This window comes from Triplophysa dalaica, chromosome 3, assembly GCF_015846415.1.
Source record: "Triplophysa dalaica isolate WHDGS20190420 chromosome 3, ASM1584641v1, whole genome shotgun sequence".
NCBI classification, from domain to species: Eukaryota; Metazoa; Chordata; class Actinopteri; order Cypriniformes; family Nemacheilidae; genus Triplophysa; species Triplophysa dalaica.
Genome location: NC_079544.1, coordinates 25,963,831 through 25,987,995, shown reverse-complemented (window position 1 = coordinate 25,987,995; position 24,165 = coordinate 25,963,831). Strand labels below are relative to the sequence as shown.

Genomic DNA, 24,165 nt, shown 5'->3' with positions numbered 1-24,165 from the left:
GACCAACCGCTGGGCTTTCCTCTTTCATTTTCCTCCCCGGCAATTAATAGCGTTCATAATTGGATCTGTGCACCTTAATTGAAAAAGGTCTCTAAGTCAGTTTCAATCTGTGACTGTGATGTCGAAGGAAATGAGGTTTTAATTAATGACATGGGGTTGACGAAGGAAAGACGGCAGAGGAATCCTACTTCGAATTTCACTTCACAACATGACCCTGGCTGCCCGCCCGCGTCCCTCTCTCACTGATCACTGGAAACTTCTCAAAAACTTGTTGTGATCCGTGACTTATGACAATCTTATGACTGTTTTTCAGCAACACAGCAGGAGTGAAATGTGACTGTGAAGTGATTTTAAGCTCAGAATGGAGGTGGAATGTAGCAAGAACAGAAGATATTGAACAATCTGAGAATGTGTGGGGCTTTACAACGGAGTTTACGAATATTCGCAATTCTGGTGACTGTTATGGCAAACTATATCCAAAACCAATCCCTGTATCTTTTAGTTAGTGCACAATATTGGGAATAAGCTACTTTCTAGGACATCCCAAATCTGAGTGAACATTTATTACTTGTTGGTTTATTTGTACCCACAATGCACTCTGATTTATAGTGTATGTCTTAAATTTCCAACATGTGACGATGTAGAAATACCAGAAAGAGTGAATGTTAAAAATTATAATAAAATGTAAAAACGTGGTGAAAAAACACATAGTTAAATTTACTTTTTGTCTTGTAAGCCAACTAAAGTTGGAAGCTAATAAATAAATTATCCCAAATGGTGCCCTTACAAGTATGATTGTTTTATTACATAAAGTATGCCTAAAATATACTTACGGATACAATTAAATATACAAATACAAGATGAATATAAAATGTAATTGTATGTACTTATTCTGAGGGAATAACAACACGACTAAATGACTAATAGTTGTGTTTAGGTGGTTGACTGTGTAAATAGAGGGATGCTAATATTTTTTCCACTGCTGGTCGCGAACTGTTAAGATCTTCCACTCCCCGCTGAGCGATCAGATGCCACGAGAAACTTCTGCTTTTCCCGTGGATGCTGCGCATACATGGTTGCTATTGGAAACAGAGGCTTGGGAGAGCTCTGATGGGTATAAAGTCAGCTCAGATCCAGTTTAAAGGCAGTAAATCCAGGGCGAGACCTTCCCTTTCAGACATCAAAACAAAAATCGATGCAGCTTTCATTTCCCTATAGGACAAGCTTATTGTCTGTGTTTAGATGATGATTGTAAGAAGCAGGCAGCAGTCAATCATTCTAGTTTTCTTATAAAATATGGAGTTAATAAGCAGTGCTAAAGTTAAAGTTCTCATTAGGCGCTCCATCAAAGGAATAAGTCGTTGAAGATTTTCTACCAAAGACAGAGGGAGGTCTCGGAGGTCTCGCTGTCGAAATGAACTCAGTACTGGATGGGGACAGTTTTGTGTTTTCTATAATGAGCTGCCAGCGGCTGTGACACTGAATGTCGTGGGGATGACCAACAGTGCATCTACAGGAATAATAGTACAACATGTGCAGGATACAAAAAATGTGTTTATTTGGTAAAGCATTTGCGTAAACCATGCTGATGTATTAATGTGTTCATGAAATTTCAATGGAAAACAGAATTGAACCAGAACAAAACGTCAATGTGTTTTAGTGCAAACTGCAGATAACTAAACATTCCTTCATATAGTACACTTTGCTCATGCACAAGCAGAGATATTGATATGTGTATGTGCAAGATATTAATTGATAATTTATTATTGTGTTCAGAAATATGTATAGTTGAGACAACAAAGAGCATTTTTGTTCAAGCAGTGCCCATTTTTGTTTGAAGAATTTCAGTTCAAGGGACCTATATTTGACCGCATAACAACCTTTTGCTGCCATCTACTGTTAGAAGCCTAAAAGAGCCAATGGTATTCTGATTTACTGTACAATTGAACAAAGAATATATATTTATACTAGGGATCTGTACGAACGTAATAATACAGAGTAAATCAGTGAGGTTATATGTAAAAGTTTTTATCTAAATGTTTAAATAAAGATTTGTCTACTACTAGCCTATTTTAAATAATGTTTAAGAGTGAGTGTTACGTGCCTGATGTTAAAAAAGGGATGATACCGTAACATTTATGTGAGACAACTGTTACCGGGTGTGGTGCAGATCAAAAAGGAAACCGAACAGAGGTATTAAAGTTCAAAAGTAATTACTAGTCGCGTTGAAGAAAAATACAAATAATTACAGAAACAAAAATATATGGATTACAACAAGAAAACATGTCCACCAATTCCCAAACTTGAGTTTTTGCATCAAAATCTACCACATCAGACAACTCAACATTCAGTTTTTTATTTATTTACTACAAACGTCCTTCAAAAGAAGATGCATATACATCTGAAAAGTACAAAGAGTTGTATAGTATCGATATTATAATAATTTATTTTCTTTGAAAGCTGAAGCCCTAAACATAATGTTATATCTGCTTTGTGTTTTCTGCCGATTCAGATTTTAAAATAATTCCCAAATCAATTTAAAGGACCCACAACTGAGTACATAAAATCATCAAATCTATTGTGTTCAAATCAGATAACAAACATGACATGTAACGGGCAATGTCATGTCTGGTTTAAGTCTTGTACGGTAGATTTATTTACTGAATAGATAAGTTATATCAGATTTTCAATAAAGTCAATGACTTACGATCATTTTGACCTTGTAGGATTGCTTTAGTGTGGCTGTTTATTAACCAGTATAACACCTTTAAAGTGCAAGCGCACTATAGTTCTGTTCCCATGAGGATACAGGTACACTAAACTAAATGGAACTGAAAAATTAACAATTAACTTTTTATATGGCTAATAAATTTCACTTTTCTTGCCAATTTCACAGTTGTTTTTGAAATTACAATTAATTGACAATTAATCAAATTTGATTCATACACACAAAAAAATTCTTAAGACATCCTGTTTTTCTCTATAGTCATGGGAAATCTTGATTTATAGAATCACTGTTTATTTATGTCCGATAGCATGAGGTCTTTAATAAATGGGAACCAGTCTCTGAACAGACATGTGAAGTAATGGAACCAGGGGTAGAAAGCTTCTTTCTGACGTGTGGCTGCAGCTTTAATGATGCTGAGAGCCGCTTCACCCGCTGGATAAGCAGTCATGCTGCTGAATCCTCTGCAAAACAACCAAGAAAAATAATATTTATGGCTGATGCTTATAAAAACATGAACCATTTTACCTCAAAATAAAAAGACAAAGATGAAACCTTAAATTCTAATCTTGGACTGAATATATCCACATTTTAGAACATCAATGAGTTCAAATTGTCTGATTCAATTGTCATTATTCTCAATATTGGATTGTTATTTCAGGATGAGTAATGGTTGGAAATTCATCTTTATAGTCAGTGGTGAAAATGTGTGAAGAAAGAAAAAAGATAAAGAATGAAAAGAAGGCTGGTGGTGTGAGGCATTATATTGTGCATTATGATGTGCCTACTAAACATTCTTGTGATGCACAGAAAAAACAACAGAATACTTCCAAAACACTGTAAAAATAAGAACATAGCCTACATTATGAAAAAAATATATATATACTTTTAACTTGCTAGCTAATGTCATTGACCTGTTTTTTTCTTTTGATTGTTATCAGAATTCATCTACAGAGACTCTTTGCGGATGTGTACCTGAAGTTAAGTTTGGGCCACAAAAGCCTGCATGCACAGACAAGTTTTTCCATAAACCGTCAATAAATGTTATCGTTTTTTCAGCATATGCTTAACAACATAAATAGTCCTTGGTAAACATGATATCAAATCCAACGACGATACCAAGTTTTGGTTTTTATGTAAAAAGCTAATGTTGCTAAACATTTTGCAAGGTTAAAAGTGTTAAAATAAACAAAACTGCTTATTTATTAAATTCTTAATTAAAATTAACAAAACACAAACTTGATCTTATTTAGTGCCGTCTCTGTGTCAATGAGGCCCAGGATCATTATGGTCACAGATACGTTGCTCTTCTGGATTGCCAGTTCGTGCTGCAGCGTGTTGAAGAATCCATTCACAGCAAATTTAGTGGATGTGTACGGAGCCACGTATGGAGAGGCAAGCTTACCTGAACAGTGAAAAACACTTTTACATTCTGTATTTTACTGCTCTATCTGAAAGGATTCTTGTACAAGCCATTTAAATGAAGAGGACATTGTGTTATTCTCATCATGGTGCTCAGACTCACCCGCCATTGATGATATGACGATGATAGAACCTCGTGATTTCTCCATCACTGGAAGTGCAGCGGCAGTCATCTGCACATAACTCACAAAGTTCACCTGTCACCGGTGACATCTGTTAGCATTCACTCCATGTTTCTTCTGCTCTTTGACTCCATTCTCTTAAAAACTATACAGTTTCATTCAATTGACTTCAATTAAATTGACATTTTTCATGCTCAACCCCCTGTTGCCAAAAGGTTATTCAAAACACAAGCCAACCATGAAAATGTATTCAAAGGTCTTTGCAGTTGTTTTGAACAAGTTTTAAGATAAATACATTTTACAAAAGTTTGTTTGAAAAACAATAAATCATGGCAACATCTGAAGAGTTAATTTGCTAAAATCATGTTCTTTACTATTTGCATTTCAAGTAATAGCAATCCAATTGCAGCTGGGTTGTTTTGATGAAGTAAAAATAACTCAAAGAAATACAGCTAAGACAATAAAACAAGCAAAATTAAAGAAATAAAAAGATTTTTGAAAATTAAAGAAATTTACAAACCTGTTTTTGCAAATAAACTTTTTGTATATTTTCCACATATTTTAAATGAAACTAGAACTTTATAAAACGACTCGTAAAGCCAATTTAAATGTAATTAAATATTTAGTTACAATATTTGGTCATGTTACATCTACAGTCAAACCCTTTTCTATTTATCTAGTTTCTTTGAGGCTAAGTACATAAGACTGTGATTTAACTTTCATCCTTTTTGCCAGAATAAAATAAAATAAAATGTATGACATTACCGACCAATGTATAGAGCAGATTGCAGCTCTGATTATGGGAAGGCAGGATGATAAAAGCCTGAGAACCAGGGACATTATTTACCTGCATGAGTGTCCTGACATGATCTGGGTCTCTGTTCCAAAACTCAACATAACTGTTTCCAACATGATTCAACACTAGATAGTCCAGTCCACCTACAGGATAAATGAATCGCACTCAGTATGTATTTCAGGAGAATGTTCGGCACTGTATTGGACATTTCATCTGCATTAAAATAATGTTTTCACCCATTTTGTCCAGAGCGTATCTGATAACTCTGTCAGGATCTGCGGGGTCAGACATGTCTCCAGTCACATATGAAACCTTCTGAGCACCCAATTTCACACATTTCTGTGCCACCTGAACATCCACAAGAACAGCTCTAAACAGCACATGTGCTTTGGGTGTGCTTTTGCAATTTTTCAAGAAGCAATCAATCATGTAAGGGTGTATTAAATACAGTATATATACTGTATATAAACTGTATATCACAAACAAAACATCTGACCTTTTTTAAACCATCTTCCCCTCTGGCACTGATAACAATATTTGCTCCGAAGCGTGCGTAATGGTAGGCAATCTGTTCTCCGATGCCTTTACTGGCCCCTGTGACAAGCACCCGCGCCTCCTGAACAGACTCTGTGCAAAAACACTACTTTTTGTGTCATTCTGAAAAATGCATTACAACAAAGAGAACATTTACTACTCACTCTACCCACATCCACTCTTGAAAATAAAGGTGCTCAAAAGGTTCTTCCACAGCAATGCCATATAGAATAACCATTTTTGTCTCCACAAAGAACCATGGTTCAAAGAACGGTCTCTTTCTTACTTTTTCATAATCTGAAGAATCTTTTGTGAAACAGAAAGGTTCTTCAGATGTTCAAAATTCTACGCAATCATTTAGACGAAAAAGGTTCTTCAACACTCTTTAAACAGTTCTTCAAATGGTTCTTTGATGCCATAGAAGAACTTTTTGGTTTCATAAGGAACCTTTAACATCTGAAGAATTTTTCTGTTTCACAAAAGGTTCTTTAGGTGAAAAAATGTTCTCCAGATTATAAAAAAGGGAAGAAACAAATGGTTCTTTAAAGAACCTTTGACTGAATGGTTCTTTGTGGAACCAAACATGGTCCTTCTTTGGTATTGCTTTGAAGAACCTTTAAAGCACTTTTATAGTGTATGTTTGATTTCAAATGAGTCAGATCATGCATTTTTTCATTTTTCAGATCACTCAATGATCCGGCTCTGCCCATTGGGAATGGTATAAAAGTCAGTACTAGTATAGGACCAGTAGCTTAGTATCCATTAGGAACAAACAATATGTTGACCAAAGTGATGATCATTACTTGTAACTTTTGTTTAATATGCATTGAAATTTTTTATAAATAACAGACAGATTTCAACAAGCATTCATTGTTCCAGATACTTAAGGATGCTTGAGGTCTTGCATCCAATTCATTTAATAAATTAAAAATGATTAATTTCATGAGGTATGGGTTTAAGCAGCTTTAAGAGAAAATTAAGAAATCACGAAAATACTAAATATAGCTCATAAATAGGATGGAATACATGGCATTACTGCAAACTTTAACATCCTCAGAAAGTTTATATTCTATAAAAATGTATATACTTTTTCTGACACTAAGACTTTTTTTCATTAACAGGATAGATACAGTAAAAAATGACATGAAGCCTTCATGAAACAAACTGAAAGCAAAAAGAGTTTCTGTTTTGTGTCTTGTAAACTTTTGATGAAATTGTATAAAGAACATTTTTTCTATAGAATCTCTCTCAAGCTATATTTCTCCAAATCTTTACAAGTTTGGTGGATGATTTTATCATGCAAAAACATTCATGCATTATTTTTAGGATCATTGAGCACTGTCAGAAAATTTCACAACGTTATTATATTATATTTCAGATGCTTTAATTAAGAGTAATATGAGCAAGAGATATAAATGTCGCTGTCCTGACCTGCATCAAACGTGTCCCTCCACATGTAAGCCAATACAGCCGCAGCAGCCAAAAGAAAGAAACTCAAGTATGAGAACTGGTTCATGATTATAGATCCAATGTCAGCATGTGAATATTGTGTGAGAGATTTCAGAAATGTCCTTCTAACTCTGTCTGCAGATATTACGTTACAGGCTATAAAGGTCATAAACTCAACCGATCAACCAATAAAAACTGTTGGAGAGTTAACATGCTGGATAATGACCTGTAGGTCATTGCTCAAGAGTCACAACAGATTTACTGCTATTATAATGAATCAAAGGTCTAAAATGTAATCTGTGAATGCCACAACCTCATGCATTATGGGAAAAGAAACTAAACTGTTTTCCTTAATGTATATGTGTAAATATAAAAAAAATGTAATTTGGTTCCTACATTTCTAAACAGAGGGAAAAACGTATTACACGAAAAAAAAGCAAACAATAAAATGCCATTTAAAAAATATGAGTATGAGCTAATTTGCATGCCCCCATTTATCAAATGACATAATGTAAATATACAGAATAAAATGTACACACATATAATAAAACATACACAATGACAACAATGTTCAGTGCAAAAAATATCTCTTTTTATTATTTACGATGACATCATTACACAAACAGATGTGGAGCGTGAACCTCCTCAACATCACTTTACTGAAAAAGTAACTTTGGTAAAAAGCAGCAAAAGAACCGATGAAATAGAACCGGAGGAATCGGCAGAAGCTCGCGGACCACATGATAAAACACCGTCACAGGGTAGCCAAAGATAGAATTACTCGTTCACAGACAGGGGAAAGAAAACCGCAAAAGCCTGTTGAGAATCGTGAAACCTCCAACATTTCCATAGCCTGATATCACCACAGAGAGATTGAGAGATTATACTACAAGTGATTTAAAACCAAAAGATGTCTCTCCTCTCAAACTTTGAAGAAAGTTTAATAACAATCATTTAGACAAATGTGCATTTCAAGGAATGATTTATTTTCCCCATTACCAAAACTGGGTTCCCCGAACGAACCACTGAACTGGAGATTTTACGACAGTCTGAATAAAAAAAATATTATAAAGTAAATGACACATGCTGTGTGGATAATAAATATAGAGGCAAACTACACAATGAGTCAGTGAAGCACTACTGTACCACAGAGATTAAATTCCTTCAGTCTGAGACTTGCACATGCAAAACACAAACACACACTTCAGGAAACAGAGCTGAACTGTGTAATGTGTGTGCATTACATTTACATAATCAAATCTTTTCATGCGCAAGTCTATAAACTTTAGTCCCTTTAATGCAATCAGATTGACCAATATTATCATTGATATAATTTTTAAATTACATGTTTATTAGAGAGATTTGAAACAACATGAAGCATGTTTAATTTGGTAATGCCAATCCGATGAGACCTAAACTAATCCACATTATTTGTTTAATTTTTGGATGCAAGTCAAATGTTATTAATATCATACCGTGTAGCGTTACTTCTTGCGAGACGCAGTAGAGCTACACTTGACAGCCTAATAAAGTGCAAATGCTACAAGCAAACAAGGCCCTAAAGTATCTGCTACTTAAACACATGGCCGACTATTACACGTATGTGCAGTATTTACAGACAACACGCAAAGAAAAAAGCAAGAATCACAACACAAATCATGTGAGACTTCTTTTTTTTTACTTTGAAAGAGCTCATGAAGCTCAATGAGACACCTGTTCACCAGGAGAAACCTGTCAGGAACATAAAACTGGCTTTGTTGATTGTTTTAAAGCTGTGCTCAGATCAGCTGCGAAGCTTTGAGAACATGAATATCACGTTTGATAAACGCGGGCATCTCCTGCCTTTAATTCACAGTAAGGCAATAAAGAAGTGGGGAGGAATTATCTAGAAGTCTAACAGGTTCATCATCCAGCCTGCTGGATTTCACTAAACTGAGGTCTATTTGAAATTTATTAAACTGCTCATACAGCACTGGACTACATGCGTTTAACCTTTTTTCTCATTAGTGATTGTGAGATTTTGATATTTTAGATTATTTTACATGGACATTTAATCACATTGTTGTATATCACGGCATTAGACATTTAAATAAACCCCCCAATGCAATGGAAAACTGGTTTGCTTAGTTTTTTCCTCAAATCAAGTTTTAAAACCCCAAGTGTTCGTATGCAATTCAAAAACGACACGCTGTGCGAAAAAATCAAAGGGTCATACAAATCTCTTTTGAATTCTGCTACGATGCCACTGACGGGGCGTGATGATGTCACTCAGGTAAAGGTTTAATTAATCGGACCTGTCAGCTACGTCTCTCACCGCACCACACGAAAGCACTCGTGTGCACAAACATTTGTTATGAAGCGTTATAATGTAATAAATAGATTTCTGCTGTGTCAGTTATTTTAAATTTAGAGAACGCGCGCCGCCTGTTTCTTTTCATATCAACTGTCTCTCTCACGATGTATTTCTGAAATGAACGGTCAAAACTATTTACAGTTCAAAAGAAACGCTCCATGTGACCGCACATTCACATACAAATGTATTAACTCAAATGACCTCTTCCAAGGCATTAAAGCTAAAGCGTTGCATAAAACGACCGGCTTATAAACATGGAATATACAGAACGCCCTTCCGATAGGACAATCGTCCTCTTGACCCGTCAACAAAGACATCAACACAAAACAACAAACGCTGTACAGAGGTTTTTCCAATCGCCCGTCACAGCAAGGCAAGGCAAACTGTACAATAAGAACGCAATGATACTTGAGCAATGAGGAGACCGTTTTCTTTTCTTTCGTCTGTGTTTTGTTTAGGTGGTCTTGACCAGGTCATATACGTGGATGTGGAAGTCGTCGTCGTATTTGATGTAGTAAACGGACGGCTTGGCAGGAACTTGATAGATGACCAGGCCCGTTCTCTTCACTCCTTTGTCTGTGACGTACTCCACCTGCTTACCCACAAGGCTCTCCGTTTCCTCTCCGGGTTTACGGTCTGCAGGCAGCAGATGTTTATTCTCTGTGAAAGCAAAGGAACAGAATGATTTTACAAAGAAAATCACAACAGGAGAGGCTAGTGTTGTCAAACATATCGATATTTCGAGACATATTGATGCTGAAAAATCTGAAACGGTTCCAACACGGGTTCCTGCAGTATCGGACAGTGTAGTAAAATAGTGTTCATGTTAAAAATATATCCAGTGCGGAGTCTCAGTAATACATCTGACGCTTGGTGCACGCTCAATTATGCTTCCCATGTTTACCATGTTTGTGCGCTGATCTACTCGTTTCATTTGCTCCGGTTAAATGTGATGATGTTAGATGGCCAGTGTAGAGTCCTTGCAAAACTTCTTGCATTAAGTTTTTGCGTTTCTGTCTCTATGTGCGCAGATCAATGATTATACAGTATATGGATTAAAGCCAAATGATTTTTTTTCATCATATAAATGTTTTAACTAACATCTACAAACAAACAATTAATTTAAATAATAAAGTATTTATTCATTTTTTGTTAGATTGTGTTTAAAATTTTTATGTTAAAAATCATCTTAGCTTTGCTCCAATAATACCAACGTATGTGACTTTTGATTTTAAATAGTAAATGCATTAGTAAAATTAACATTATATTAACAAAGAGTAACTCATGTAAAAATATAGGCCTACCTTATAGTCTAGTCTTGTTCAATTTAACTTTTAATTAAAAAACAAAAATTGTACAGCCTTACACCTGAAAGGGTTTGTTGCATCTCGCCCCATCCAATGTCGACAAAATTTGAAATGATAATGGGTTCTAATGTCTTTTGTCGTGTCGCGTCAGTCGCATCCAGTGTAGACACGATGTGAATGTTATGGCAGGTTTTTTCACGTTGTATCGAATACAGATATTTTTAATTGATCATCTCGAAATTAGAAATTCCAGTATCTTGACTAGTAGAAGCTTAATGTAATTATCAAGAGAATTGGATGAGAATACTTTTGGACTCACAAACTTTTGTCTCCCATTGCAGACGATGAATCAATAACAGACAAACGGAGGAATTCCTGCATTAATGTTTTTCTGGCAGAGCAAAATTTAATTATGTTCATCTCGACTTGTATAAAACTCATTAAATGCTATACCGTCTGATGCGCACAGCACCAATTTACTGCACAAGCCGACCGATGCAAAAGCACCTGGTGTTTTACAGGAATTTTGTTGATTCATATTCAATAATTCATTTTTATTTGTATTCAATACTCAATTTTTATTACAAATGTTGCTTTTTGATATCAGGGAAATGTTGTGTTTTTGCTTCAAAAGATGATTATCTGAAGAGACGATGTAAATCATAAAGAGATCTGTGTATGCCATGAATACTGAATGTCTCATACTGCACACAGTATACTATATAATTTACTGCCAAATATATAATTGGATGCCATTTCAATTCTACTTAAATTACTTTGCTTAAAAAGCGCATGCTAAATGACTAAATATATTTTCTTTATAGCAGTTTTCTACAAGACTTATCTGATTGTAATCTTCTCAAGATAAGATAAGACATTATAAGATTCTTATGCATCTCCATGTCGCACAGAAGCGTGGCCAAAATTTCATCATGCAACCTTTTTTAAAGTTAGCTTTAAGAATAAATGTAGCGCTTTGAAAAGGCATAAAAACCAAGATAACAATGATTGCAGGGTGTGTTCTGCATTTCCATCCTGTCTCATGAAATTTAAAGGAGGAGCTCATCTCAAATTCAAACTTGAGTTATTTTTTATTCACGTAAACGTGCACCATAGACTGAAAAGCCAGAGAATATATTGATTAAAGTCGTTCTTATGGTTTGTTTTTCACCCATAAAGAATTGTCGTCACTTACTCGCTTTAAAAAAATTCAACGATGTCTTTAGTACATTTCTGGACCTGTACAACAACTATAACCATGTCTTTGAGGAGGCCTGGAAATCTCTTGGATGTCACCTAAAATATATTTATTTGTGAGGTCTTAAAAGATGTTTAACGTCATGTGGGTGAGTAAAAAATCCCACAAATTTAGATTTTGAGATGAACTTTTCCAAGGAAGAACCAAAATAAACCAAAAAGCAGAACCAAAATAAAAGATTTATGATCTCAGCCATAATCATTTTTTTATTGCATCTCGCCTACAAGTGGTATTGTGACCCACAGAATGATAAATTCACAATACCAGAATGAGAATGATTCTCCTTAAAAAAACATATGAAAACAATGCAACTGTCAACCAAAATCTGTAACAAAATTAAACTGATGAAGCGCTACACAGCAGCAACACATGTTAAGAGTAAGATACGCAACAAATCAGACACAAGCCTCCATTATCTTCAGCTATTAATAGTAATACGAATATTTAGATATGTCAGTATGTGCAAGAATTTTTTAATTAAACAGAATCAGTGATAATATAATAAAAAAATGATTGTGGTTGTAATGAGTTCAGGGTTCCAAAGAGACCCAAGTGAAAATTTAACACGATCATAAAAAATCAACCTCAAATTCGTCAAGCAAACCGTATGGCGAATGATGAATCTTCAACCCTGGAAGATTTTGTTTACCTGCTTCAGGTAAAATCCGCAGATCCCCGTCTTTGTAGTCGTCCCAGAGCTGATACATGTACAGTACCGGGTCTTTCTCGTAGGTGATGTAATACCAGTTGGTCATGATGGGAGCACGAGACAGCACCATCCCCCTCCACTCGTTCTTCTCCCCGTCTTCCTTCTCAAAAAGATGTTCCACCGCTTTGCCCACCAGCTCCTCAGCATCGTGAGGAACCTTGATCTTGTTGTTCACTTAGAAGGGTGAGGAATCAGCAAACATTACAAAAATAAAGCCCAATTGCATTTAAAAGCAATAAGCAACAAGAGCCGTTCATTATCTGGTGATTTAACAATGGGTACAGGAGTCCTAAAGCGTTTTAAAATGAAGGCAAAATAAAAGACTAAAATTTAAATGTATTCAAATAAACTATTACTCCTCTAGGCGGGTTACAGAAGCCAAGTAATGCATTATTAAAAGGGAATATACCAGTTTAGTTAAACTCTAATGTTGCACTTGCGACATAAGGTTTAGCATCATAGACAATCTTATTGATTGCAATCGCTTCGGTTCGTTTCATGGAAAATGACAGAATGTTTAATAATGAAGGGGAAATGAAAACACTATTAATACGGAGTAAACTCCAACCACAGGAATTGAATTGGTAATGCATTTTCACAAATTCAGCCACCCATCTGAAGTATCCGCCAGTGATTATGATGTTCAGGACTACATTAAACTATTTAAGAAAATCTATTACCGGGACTAATGGACACAATGTTTAAGTGGGTGATTCTCACAAAATCGTGGTTTTAAGATGTCAAACATGATATTCATAAAAACACTTTATACACACTTTATATTCATTTAAAACAAGAAATGACATGTTTAAAGGCATTCATTTTAACAGTTTAACACAATAAAAATACAAAAAAGGCCTTAAGAATTCTCATTACAGTAACCATGTAAACATGTAAATCTCAGAGCATGTTTTGCTTATAACAAGAGAAGCCATGATGCCTAAGCAAGTTTGTAGAATTTTTATAGAATAGTATACATGTACAGTTGTGTACACAGCATAACAAGAGAATCTTTTTAAAACCGTTTTTCACGAGTTCACCCTCGCAGATAAGCAGCTAGTTGTAGGATGAATTGGTAAAGCATGGATATGAAGGCGTGCTGTGCTAGGAGTGGGCTCCGAGCTCACCGGGTCTATCCCAACCCGAAATACTCTACCCTGGTTAGGGCAAGTACGCCGGACTCGGAACCGGCTCGAGCCCAGAACACACCCCCCAAATGCAGATAAAGCTGGAAAGCCGCCGGAGTATGCATAACCCCCCCAAAATGCCCTGCTAGGTGTTACGGAGGTGCCGGCCCAAGTGGTTAATACGAAAGGATGAAGCCCCTCTGGGCTATCGCTGCTGCGATACTGGCTTCATGGCGAGTGGTGTCTGCTGCTGCAGTGCGCGAATTGGAAGCACGGGCCCCTGCGGGGGCGATTGCTGCAGTGATTCAGGCTTTGTGGTGTCTGCTGCTGCAGGGCACGAGTTGGAAGCATGGGCCCCTGCGGGGGTGATCACTGCTGCGATGCTGGCTTCATGATGGATGGTGTCTGCTGCTGTGGAGTACTAGTTGGAAGCTAGGCCCATGCGGGGGCGGTTGCTGCTGCGATACTGGCTTCATGTCGAGTGGTGTCTGCTGCTGCACAGCGCAAGTTGGAAGCACGGGCCACTGCGGGGGGGAAGGGATTGGATAGTGATTGTAACTGCTGCGGCAGAGCACGGGAGGAAGCTGGGGCCCCTGCAGGGTCGGTCGCTGCGGCGATACTGGCTTCAGGGTGGTGATTGGAAGGGATTGGATAGTGATTGTGACTGCTGCGGCAGAGCACGGGAGGAAGCACGTGGCCCTGCGGGGGCGGTTGTTGCGGCAATGCTGGCTTCGTGATGGTGATTTCTTCGCCAAGGTGGAATCGCTGGCCTCTTCGGAATTATTTCTAAGGCGATGCTGACTTCAACTATGGAGTCTGTCACTGCATAGCACAAGATACGAGTGCTGGCCCCTGCGAAAGCGGTCTGGAGCAACATGTCTTCGTGTTGAAGCGCTGGTGATTGCTGAGGTGATTGCTGCGCTGGTTGGGTGTCCTGCTGGGGAATATACTGCTGAAGTGGTTGAGGTTTGATCTTGTGCTGGGTGACCGAGGAGTTGATTAGACAATACGGGAAATGAGGGTTCGATGGGCTTCCCCGATGAGTGAGAGTAGGGGTGTGCGATATGACGATATTAGATCGCGAACGATTAAAATGACTGCACGATCCACTTTTCGGGAAAATCGTTAAATCGTCCTATATAGTAGTGTTCTATAGAATTCGTCAACATACTTGCGATAGATTGCGCCATGTTAACAAGCTTGTATACGTTGCTTGTGAATTCAGTAAGATTAAGTGACGCGGTCAGTGAAGATGGAGGGAAACACGGAGGACTTGGTCCCTAAAAAAAATTCTACATCAGTAATATTGAAATGGTTTGGGTTTTCCCCAACTGACACGGCCCAAACAACAGTTATTTGCAAATGTGGCAATGATAAGATTCGAGCGTCGTAAGGCAACACAACGAACCTTTTTAACCACCTCAAAATAAAAGGGACTGAAAGAGTATGCCGACAGTCAAATTATAAAGGGATCCCACGCGAGTAAATCAGGTAGGCTACAACCAAGCATACGGAAACTAAAAGGCTTAAACAACGACAGAAAGAACCATTTGAGAAAGGAACTCTGTATCCGTATGAGAGAATGAGCAAGCGCTGGAAAGATGTCACTGACGTGGTCGCATTTTACCTGGCCAAAGACATGATTCCCATAAAGACTGTGGAAAATGAGGGCTTTAAAAAACTGCTCAAAGTCGAGATCCACGTTACGAAATACCCAGCCAAAAATATTTATCCTTCACGCCCATTCCACAGCTTTACTCCGAGTGCCGCAACAAGATGAAAAACAAAATTCAAAATGTAAAGTTTTTTGCTAACAGCTGATTTATGGTCTTGCACTTGCATTAAATATTAACTTGATTAAAATATTCTTCAAAATATAAATGGTAAAGAGTATATTTTTATATGGGGACTTAGTTTGGCTGTATTGAAGCCCCTTTAATTTGCAAAATAGTCTTAAAACCAACTTGAAGAAGAACCGCGATAAAATCGTGAATCGTGATCTATCTGGAAAAAATCGTGATTTGAATTTTTTTTCTAGATCGCCCACCCCTAAGTGAGAGGTCTGTTCGGATGTAGCTTCTGAAAGCTTCCGGTGACCAGCGGCCGAGTGCATGTACTTGCAGCTGAGAAAGGCCCTTTTGGGCGGTTGTGGTGGCTGCTCCTATCCAGAAGGAGTGACTGGAAAAGTTGTCTGCTGGGATGCCGTATTGTAGCAGGACGGCTTTGAAGTGCTTTTGAAACCAGAAGAGTGTTGTGATGATCATGGATGTTTGGGAGCTAGTTATGGCTGTTGATGGAGAGTTGAAGATTAGTTTGTGGAAGAACTGGATTTCGCTCAAGTGACCTCTGATAATGCTGGCCTGAAGGCTTTTTGCTGTGTGGAGGAAGGAGAAGTAGGAGGTGATGGTGAGGAGAGAAAAAATCTGGGAAGGGAATGCTGAAAGCCTGGTGAAACGATCTGAAGCTTCTCCACGCCGTAAGATATGATTGCAGTGTCCTATGGGAAACGGCCTGGGTAATATAATTGAGAGAGGCATCGAGGAGAGTGGGTGGTTGCAGTGGGTGGTTTACCGGAAGATCAACTCCGAATAGGGGGGTACAGGTGTTGGCATCGGATCCGCTTCGGGCGCCAGCAGCCTGAACTATTGGAAGGCGAAACGTGAAAGCGTGTCAGCAATCTGTTTTTTTGATCCCGGAATGTGTTTGGCTATTATGATGAACTGGTCACAGGCTGAGGTCCAGATGAGGTGTCTGAGGAATGGCATTATGGCGGGGGAGTGAGTGCGACCTTTGTTAATGCAATGCACGGTTGCCTCGTTGTCGCAGTGCACGACGATGCTGGAAGCTGTCCACTCTTTTCCCCATAGTGATGCTGCGACGACCAGTGGGTATAGCTCAAAAAGGGTTGACGATGTGAGAGCCTGTGGAAGTTCCAAGAGCTGGCCAAGTGGACGCAAACCAACGACCTTTGTAAAAACCTCCGAAACCTACGGAAGGGGCGGCGTCTGTGAACAGACGGATGTCGACGGGAGAGGAGAACATGTCAGAAGAATGACAAGCCATTCCACTGACCGAGAAATTTTATCCATAAGCTTAGCTCGTCTCTGCAGGAGCTGGATAGGTAGACTGTGTCCTCGAGGGTGTGGGCGGAGGACACAAGTGAGAGGAGGTGCGAAACAAACGGGCGGCCTTGAGGGATAATGCGCATCGCAAAATTGAGATGGAAGAGAACTGACAGGAGCTCGCGTTTTGAGCAGCAGGGGACGGATAATCGAGAGGAAGCAATCAGAATCGTTCTTTCGATTTTTTTCCTTTTGGTAGAGAAGCCTGGAATTTGAGCGAGTCTAACTTGACGCCTAGAAATCGATGTATGTGCTTGGTCCTGATGTTTTGGATGGGCATGACTTTGATTGCTGAGGTTATGTCGACTTTAGCTAACCAAGCGCCTCGACCGGCCTTTTTTAATCAGGTTGGTTTTTTTTGGACAATGTCATGATAGTAAAGAGGAAAAATCTTCGAGTGGAATGAGGCTGTTCATGCTCGGAATGGAAGAGCTGTATGGTGACGAGAGGTAGAATATTAAACGTTTTTGCCTGAAAATTTTCTTGAAGCTATTCCAATTGGGCTGATGCGAAATGCAGTGAAAGGAGGAGCCGCGAAGGGGCCGATAATAGATTCAGCATCAATCTCCTTTTTTAAGAGGAGATCGACTACCCTGGTTCGGCGATCGCATACTGGAGGTTGGGGCATATTATGTTGTGCGAAGGGAGACTGATAACTCCTGGGTCGAAGCCGTACGAGAGGCCGGTCAGGAGATAATCAGTGTACTGGATGTCGGGTGCAAAGACAATTCAAATGACAAACGAGAAATGTTCACAGGAGTCGAGAGGTACTTTCTGATGTTTTATTTGAGCGTTGCATGGCTGAGAAAACTATGCGAGCAAGGGCACCGCTGCAGAAGCTGCATACATGTAGGAAGCGACAGCTCTGTCTTGTGCATCTTCCCTGGTTGAAATTATTGCACACTTCATGCGCGTGGGATTTTTGATGTGCAGGGCGATTTTGAAGGCGCGGAACTGACGAAGTGGACTGGTGAGGTGGAGATGGGCATGAGGGAAGAGAGGGAGTGACAGGGGGTCAGTAGCTGGTGTTGTGAACCACTGAGCGGCAAACTGCACATGAGATGTTGTGTATGCCCAAAAACACTTTACTATGCAGCTCAGTGTCCAGTGCTCCCCAGTAAGGCACTGGTTCCAGTGAGCTACGCAAAAGGCACATTCGGCGGCGAAAAGCTTGTGGTACATGTAGAAGTGTGTACCCCCATAGGAGAGAGCAAACTCTGCCACGATGGCTATGTAATCGTTTAGCTTGTGTCTCCTATGAGGGAACACGGAACATATGACTTTGCTGTAGCGGGAGAAAGCTACAGTGAATTCTGGAAATGACAGCGTGCGGAAGTAATGGGGAGATGCGTTTTTTAAAGTGAAAGAGAGATTGCCGTAGGTGATCTGCCGCTCGCTTGATGGAGGTGATAGAGGTGAGAGGAGATAGAAAAGTTCTGTGTCAAACCTGCTAAAATCTGTGCCTTGATGCTGCCGGAGATGGGTGGTGGTTCCAGCGCTGGCGCATTGGAAGGTGCTGGTATAGCTGTTGCGGTGGCCAATGAAAAGTGAGGGCGTGGCTGCTATAGAGAGAGGAGGGATGGAATGGCGGCTGTTTGAGCAGCTAGCGGAGTCAAGTTCGCGGTAGCGGCGGCGTTGAATAAATGCGGTCCGCAGACCATCGCCTAATTCTCTAGCGGAGGCAGCCTCACGCTAGAGATCGACTCCGGGACCACGGGCCAACAGCTTGGGGCGGGGAAGGAGAATGGTTGAGCCGGGACTCTGGGTGGTTGCCGGCCTGCTTGGCCTGGGCGGATAGTTGTGTCATCTGCTGGCGAGGCGTTGGCCTGCAATGCGAGCTGAGATGAGGCGGGCTGCTGAAGGCTCTCGGCTGGGATTCCCGTGGCGTCCTGGTGAACCGGAGCACCAGCCAGACTCGTCGATTGCCCGCTGTGGCGGCTTGTGTGAGGGAGGCCTCGTTGAGCCGCTGAGGTGGATTGCCCGGGCCGGGAATAGGGAGAACCATGAGCCGGGCCTGGCTTGTCGGTGGCTTTCGGCCGAGCAGAACTCTGTGAGGGCGCGTCGGCCTGGGACGAGATGTAGAGGGTGTAAAGCTCCGCTTTGGTCAGCCGCCTGCTGTAATGTGGAGGGCGGGGATTGTTTGGAGCGCTAAGGCGTATGACGACACCGGTGAAGGAGGTGGAGTCTTTGTCGGAGGAAGCAAAAATGAGCCCCTTTTCTTAGCTGCTCGACAAGCAGATTGGCGAGGCTGGCGGCCCCGTGGCGAAGCTTGGGACTCAGCTGCAGAATCCGACTCGGAGCTGGAGAGATGGGAAGCGCGTGGCAGCGCTGAAGGGTTGAGAGCATTTAAAGCGTCGGTAATGACGGGAGTCTCAGACATTTTATCGAACTGGTCGATGTTGAACATGCGAGAAGCATCAGGTAAGACTGCTTGCTTATTTATGATGGAGCTTGATTGAGCTGATAGGGTAAATGCTGTGATTGCTGATGTTGAAACAGCCGAGATGATTGTGATGAGGTCAAATGCTCGAGCTATATTTGATCGCTGATGAAACAACGGCAGGCTGATTATATGCTTAGGTTCCTCCCGAACATTGTTAATAGAACATAATTTAACTAGTTTAAGTAATTTTTTAACTTGTTAGCCATTTAAAATGTACAAGTTGATGTGTTTCTTCACATAAAAAAAAACTCCATGTAATTATCTTTGTGTGTGTTTAAGGAGTCGTTAAAAAAAAGTTACTGAGGATGAAAATATCAGTCATGGACACTTCTTTCTTCCACTTTTTCTTAATTTTTATAAGAGGTGGGCGGAATGGCCAAAATCTATTTCAGGTAATGAGTAATTTTATTAAACTGTAACGATATATTTCGTGGTAATAATCTCCCATTATAATTATATATCTTATATATCATTTTTCTTAGATTGATTTCCATTATTTTTTTATTACAGTTCATTTAAATGCTCACCATAGTTAAAACAGGCAAGTTATGAAAATGTACTGAAGATATCAGATCAAGTTCTGATAATAAGATTAACTACTTATGTATATTTATCTTCTGGCTTTAACATATTTATACAGAAGGAAGATGGGCAACAAGTATAACAATGAAGTATGAATATATGCACAAACAATGAGAGTACAGTAAATGTCTGGTGTTATAAACAGATGTTCAAGAGGTCTGTACTGTAGGTCTTTATCGCTTTTCACTCTCTGTTAGATGCCCATTTTTTGTGTTTTGCATCTTTAGGTTTGTTTATTCTGGCGCTTGTCTTTGCTATGCAAGTCTCTGGTGACTTTACACGTATGTCAAGTCAAAACGCTGCGAGCATCATCGCTCGTTTCAATGCAAGTATAGCTTGGCTCACCTGAAGTTAAACTTTATTAAAACTATTATCAGCTTCACAAAGTAATACCACTTCTGAAATACGTGGTGAGCATGAGCTTTTTTATATGCTTGCGCAGATCCCTGCACGAGGACTGAGAGAGAAAGCGCCAGACTGGAGTGGATCACTAAACTACAGAAGAATATTTGATACGTTAATTTATTAAGGATGGATTAATTCACTTGTTTTTTCAGAATAACGCCCTACATGAAAGGGTGAGTTAACCACGCCAATTTATTTACATTCCGCGGAATACACAGAATAGAAAAATCTCTTACGGTCGACATTTTATTCCTTGGTAATGGAATATTCCTTCATACCAAAAATTCATGGCCCAAATTTTATTATACATAAATATTCATGTTTTGAGAATGAATGAACATCCTTTTGTTATCTTCACAATATTTAAAATGTACTCGATTTAAATTACAACATATAATGCACAATATGCACAAATAAGGTCGCGCTGCGGTTATAGTAATTTCAGCAGAAAAGCAATAAAATACATAAATAATTTATTCCTATGTCAAAATTATATTTTGTCCATAGATGACACAAATATCTTTATTGTGATCATTTTGTATTACCGAATTGTATGTTTCATCATTCCAATCTTAACTGCCACGATGTTTCAGTGGTTTCGTGAGAATCACCCAAGTGTTATTATAGAAAATCAGACCACAGAATCAACAGTAAAACTTAGAAAACAAAATTTGAGAAAATCACAAATGCCACGTGTCTAAACCTCATCGTTCCTCTGAAAACATAATTCAAAACAAATGTCTCACAATTCGGTGGCATTTATTAGGTGTTTTATTTGTCACATTTTTAGCAGAATGATTGGAAAACAGATGTGTGCTCAGCTGCACACAGCTTCGATCAAGCAAAACTGCAGAACGAGGTCGTGTTTGCTGTAAACTTGCCTCTCTTTTTCCGGCAAGAGTCGGTGTGCAAATGAATTTTGTTTAGCACACACGTGCACATTTTGAAATGGAATAAATGTGGCTCATCCAGTCTGGATTTAGCTTCAATCTGACCATTTTTACTGCTGGGTCTTTTTTGTAAGAATTGTCATTCGTTACAAATGATGTTAGCATGAGTCTATCCACAACCCGACAGAAAGAGAAAACTAATGCTGTCATTTGAATTTGTCGATTTCTTTTTGAACTTGTATTAACTGCTTTATTAAAAACAGGCACGATTCATCTTATTGTTGAATTTCCAGCTAAATAAACTGTTGATTTATCTCATTACCGTCGCTAACCATCACACAGAATTGGAGTCGCACTTGCCAGCCCATGTTGTACTTAAAGAGTTAACACCGATAACGTCATATACCGTTCATTCACACACATGTGCTACTTCCTGTCGTTGGGTTTGTTTCCTGCGTGCAGTGCGAAAGCGTTTCCTACTCACCCACTTTCTCAGTGAGGACTTGCAGGTTCGAGACCCTCTCGTCCTTAAAGAGCTCGATGCCATAGACGCAATCGAAGCCATCGTACTTGACCATGAATAAGGAGGTGTTCACGCTGAGTCGGTCCAGCACGGTGCCCTTCCACTTGGTCAAAGCGCCCTTCTCTCGCCAGCTGTGCTGAATCCGTCGACCCAGCAGATTGTTGGGATCCGGAGTGAGACTGTCGCTCAGCTCTCCGCTGCTGCGTTTCCTATTGAGCAGACGAGATGGAATCCATAGTCTTAAAACCCTGTTGCATTAGGAATTCAGTTCAAGTTAACCAGAAGCTCCGTCTTGTGCAAGAGATTTAGTCAATCTTTCATGCTGACAGAGCTTCAGAGAAATTATATTTCAAAATATTGGAGTATTATACCTCATGATATTCCATCAACTGTATTTTTTCATGCTCTGAACCACTATTTGGGGGATATTTGAATATTTAGGTCAATGCACTCTCTGTTATTATTCTACCAAATACGAAATCAGGATGAGTTATGGATAAAATTCACACCATAAAGCAACGAAATCCAAAGAGGACAAAAGAGAAAGAGTGAGGGGAAGATCACGTAATTTTAGGAACCAGAATTTTTTATATCTAAAGTCTTTACTGTTGGTGAAAAAAAAAAATTCTATACAGCAGCTTTGCAACCATGCAAAACTGTAGAAAGCTCCATCAAAACAAATCTGAACTGAATATCAAAATAATCCCTTATTTTCAGGTCACAGCTGATTCTCACATCTACTGCACATTGATCAACTCGTAATACTGGTTGCGGGTAAGCGGGATGGCCAATGTTCAATATTATCCAGTTGTATGCATATGATGGCACAAGACACATTTCTTATTGTAATTCGTAAGTAAAAATAAATGCATAAAACAACCAAACAAGCCGATATTCCTACATTTGAGATTTCAATATTCAAGTTTCAAATGGACTACTCCATACTATATAGTACACTACAATCAGTGTGCATGCAATGGTGCTCACATGAAAAATCAATATGAAAAAAAATATGCATTAGATTCTATTCTATTCCACGAGGCAATAGGAGCTGAAATAAATTTAGAAAGTGAATACATTAAAAACTGTAAATTTCTAAGGTGAGCAGCTTGTTTAAGTGCGAGCATGACCTAGAAGTATATTCCTTGTGTTTTTATTGTACATGTTTAACAACATATAAATAATTAGCAAAGTTGCTGTTAATATGTCAGTGAACAAACATACACAGACAAATTGTGAGACAAAAACACGGAGGATGTAGTACGTCTGGTTCCTGGAATTTATTTATACTGCAATCACATACACTGTACTACATTGAAGGTTAATGCTTGATAAGTATGTACTTCATCTAAATCAGTCTTCTCACAGTATGCGATACAGTCACAGGTGATCTGTAATTTGATAGAGGGAAAACAATGCATCACAGTGAACATATAGCTGAAGTTTAACCCACCTGCCCCTTTTCTTGGACATGTTTCCAAAACCTCAAACACGCCTAGAGAGAAAACGTAAGAGATCAGAGAACAATTACAGTCAATAAGAGCAAACACTACACAGACACACACACACACACACACACACAACTACCTAAACCACTTTCATTTCAACAGAAAGGTGAAGTGTCAACATACGACATAGCACATGATTCTGACAGCTGCTGTTAAATCTACAGAAAAACCCAGACATTTTATTTAAATGCTATTACTAAGATCCCAAGCTACAATATAACATCAATGATATCAGCAACATTGTTACATATTTTGTCTTTTGTTTTGTTACTTTGTAGCGTCGTACACGTATCTCTCGCTTTTGATTGGTCAATCACTCTGCCGGATGTCAACAGCGTCCGTGTTGCATAATTACGTTAAATCAAAAATACAGAGAACGCATAAATGTCACGTTAAAGTCAAGTTAAATTACCGCAGCACGTGAGACGGCTACAACATTGCGGCTAGAGGCCGGGCTTGTTTTACATTACACGTTACATGTAAACCAGCCTGTTTCTGAGGGATTATGTTCTTCTATTTAACATTAACATCATAACTAACCTGTTAGAAATCATTCATATTGAGAAATCAACATATAAGCATGATATCGCCTCGTTTCGACGCTTCGGGTGAAAACCAGAGACGCTGATATAAAACACTGGATTGTATCTCATGCGCAACCACAAAATCGGTTTTCTGGTCGTTTAACATCATCGTAAAACCAATCAAAATCGTGTGCGCCTGTGACCTTGTCTATATAGCGGCAGAAAAATATGATTACCTGGCCTCTATGTTCATGTCTATGGTGGACTTTCCTCTGCGGAGATCCTCAATCCTCATGTATAACGCTCGTCAGATGAAAACCAGGCACGGCCGGTTAATACTACAACTACCAGGATGCATTGTCGCGT

The 24,165-nt window shown here is 39.1% G+C and overlaps 2 protein-coding genes across 2 annotated transcripts; both read right to left on the bottom strand.

Annotated features, from left to right (window-relative positions):
* Positions 1–2,348: 2,348 nt before the first annotated feature.
* On the bottom strand, positions 2,349–7,174 carry hsd11b1lb (hydroxysteroid (11-beta) dehydrogenase 1-like b). The gene is made up of 7 exons (XM_056743757.1): positions 7,031–7,174; positions 5,562–5,692; positions 5,302–5,413; positions 5,117–5,208; positions 4,251–4,344; positions 3,965–4,130; positions 2,349–3,189 (listed from the first exon to the last, which is right to left on the bottom strand). The coding sequence occupies exons 1-7, from the start codon at positions 7,113–7,115 to the stop codon at positions 3,012–3,014; spliced, it is 858 nt and encodes a 285-aa protein (XP_056599735.1). The 5' UTR covers positions 7,116–7,174; the 3' UTR covers positions 2,349–3,011.
* Positions 7,175–7,618: 444 nt separating this feature from the next.
* Positions 7,619–24,130, bottom strand: zmp:0000000521 (spindlin-W). The gene is made up of 5 exons (XM_056743086.1): positions 24,036–24,130; positions 23,221–23,262; positions 21,729–21,976; positions 12,616–12,849; positions 7,619–10,061 (listed from the first exon to the last, which is right to left on the bottom strand). The coding sequence occupies exons 2-5, from the start codon at positions 23,238–23,240 to the stop codon at positions 9,856–9,858; spliced, it is 708 nt and encodes a 235-aa protein (XP_056599064.1). The 5' UTR covers positions 23,241–23,262; positions 24,036–24,130; the 3' UTR covers positions 7,619–9,855.
* Between the last annotated feature and the right edge of the window lie 35 nt (positions 24,131–24,165).

Excerpts from the sequence above, each read along its gene's own strand:
- zmp:0000000521 (XM_056743086.1), bottom strand. The coding sequence starts at position 23,240 with ATGTCCAAGAAAAGGGGCAG. Across the intron at positions 21,977-23,220 it reads ATGTCCAAGAAAAGGGGCAG|GAAACGCAGCAGCGGAGAGC; the intron begins GTGGGTTAAACT and ends TCTGCTCAATAG. Across the intron at positions 10,062-12,615 it reads GCGGATTTTACCTGAAGCAG|AGAATAAACATCTGCTGCCT; the intron begins GTAAACAAAATC and ends TTGCTTTCACAG.
- hsd11b1lb (XM_056743757.1), bottom strand. The coding sequence starts at position 7,115 with ATGAACCAGTTCTCATACTTGAGTTTCTTTCTTTTGGCTGCTGCGGCT. Across the intron at positions 5,209-5,301 it reads ATACGCTCTGGACAAAATGG|GTGGACTGGACTATCTAGTG; the intron begins GTGAAAACATTA and ends TTTATCCTGTAG. Across the intron at positions 3,190-3,964 it reads ACGGCACTAAATAAGATCAA|AGGATTCAGCAGCATGACTG; the intron begins GTTTGTGTTTTG and ends GTTGTTTTGCAG.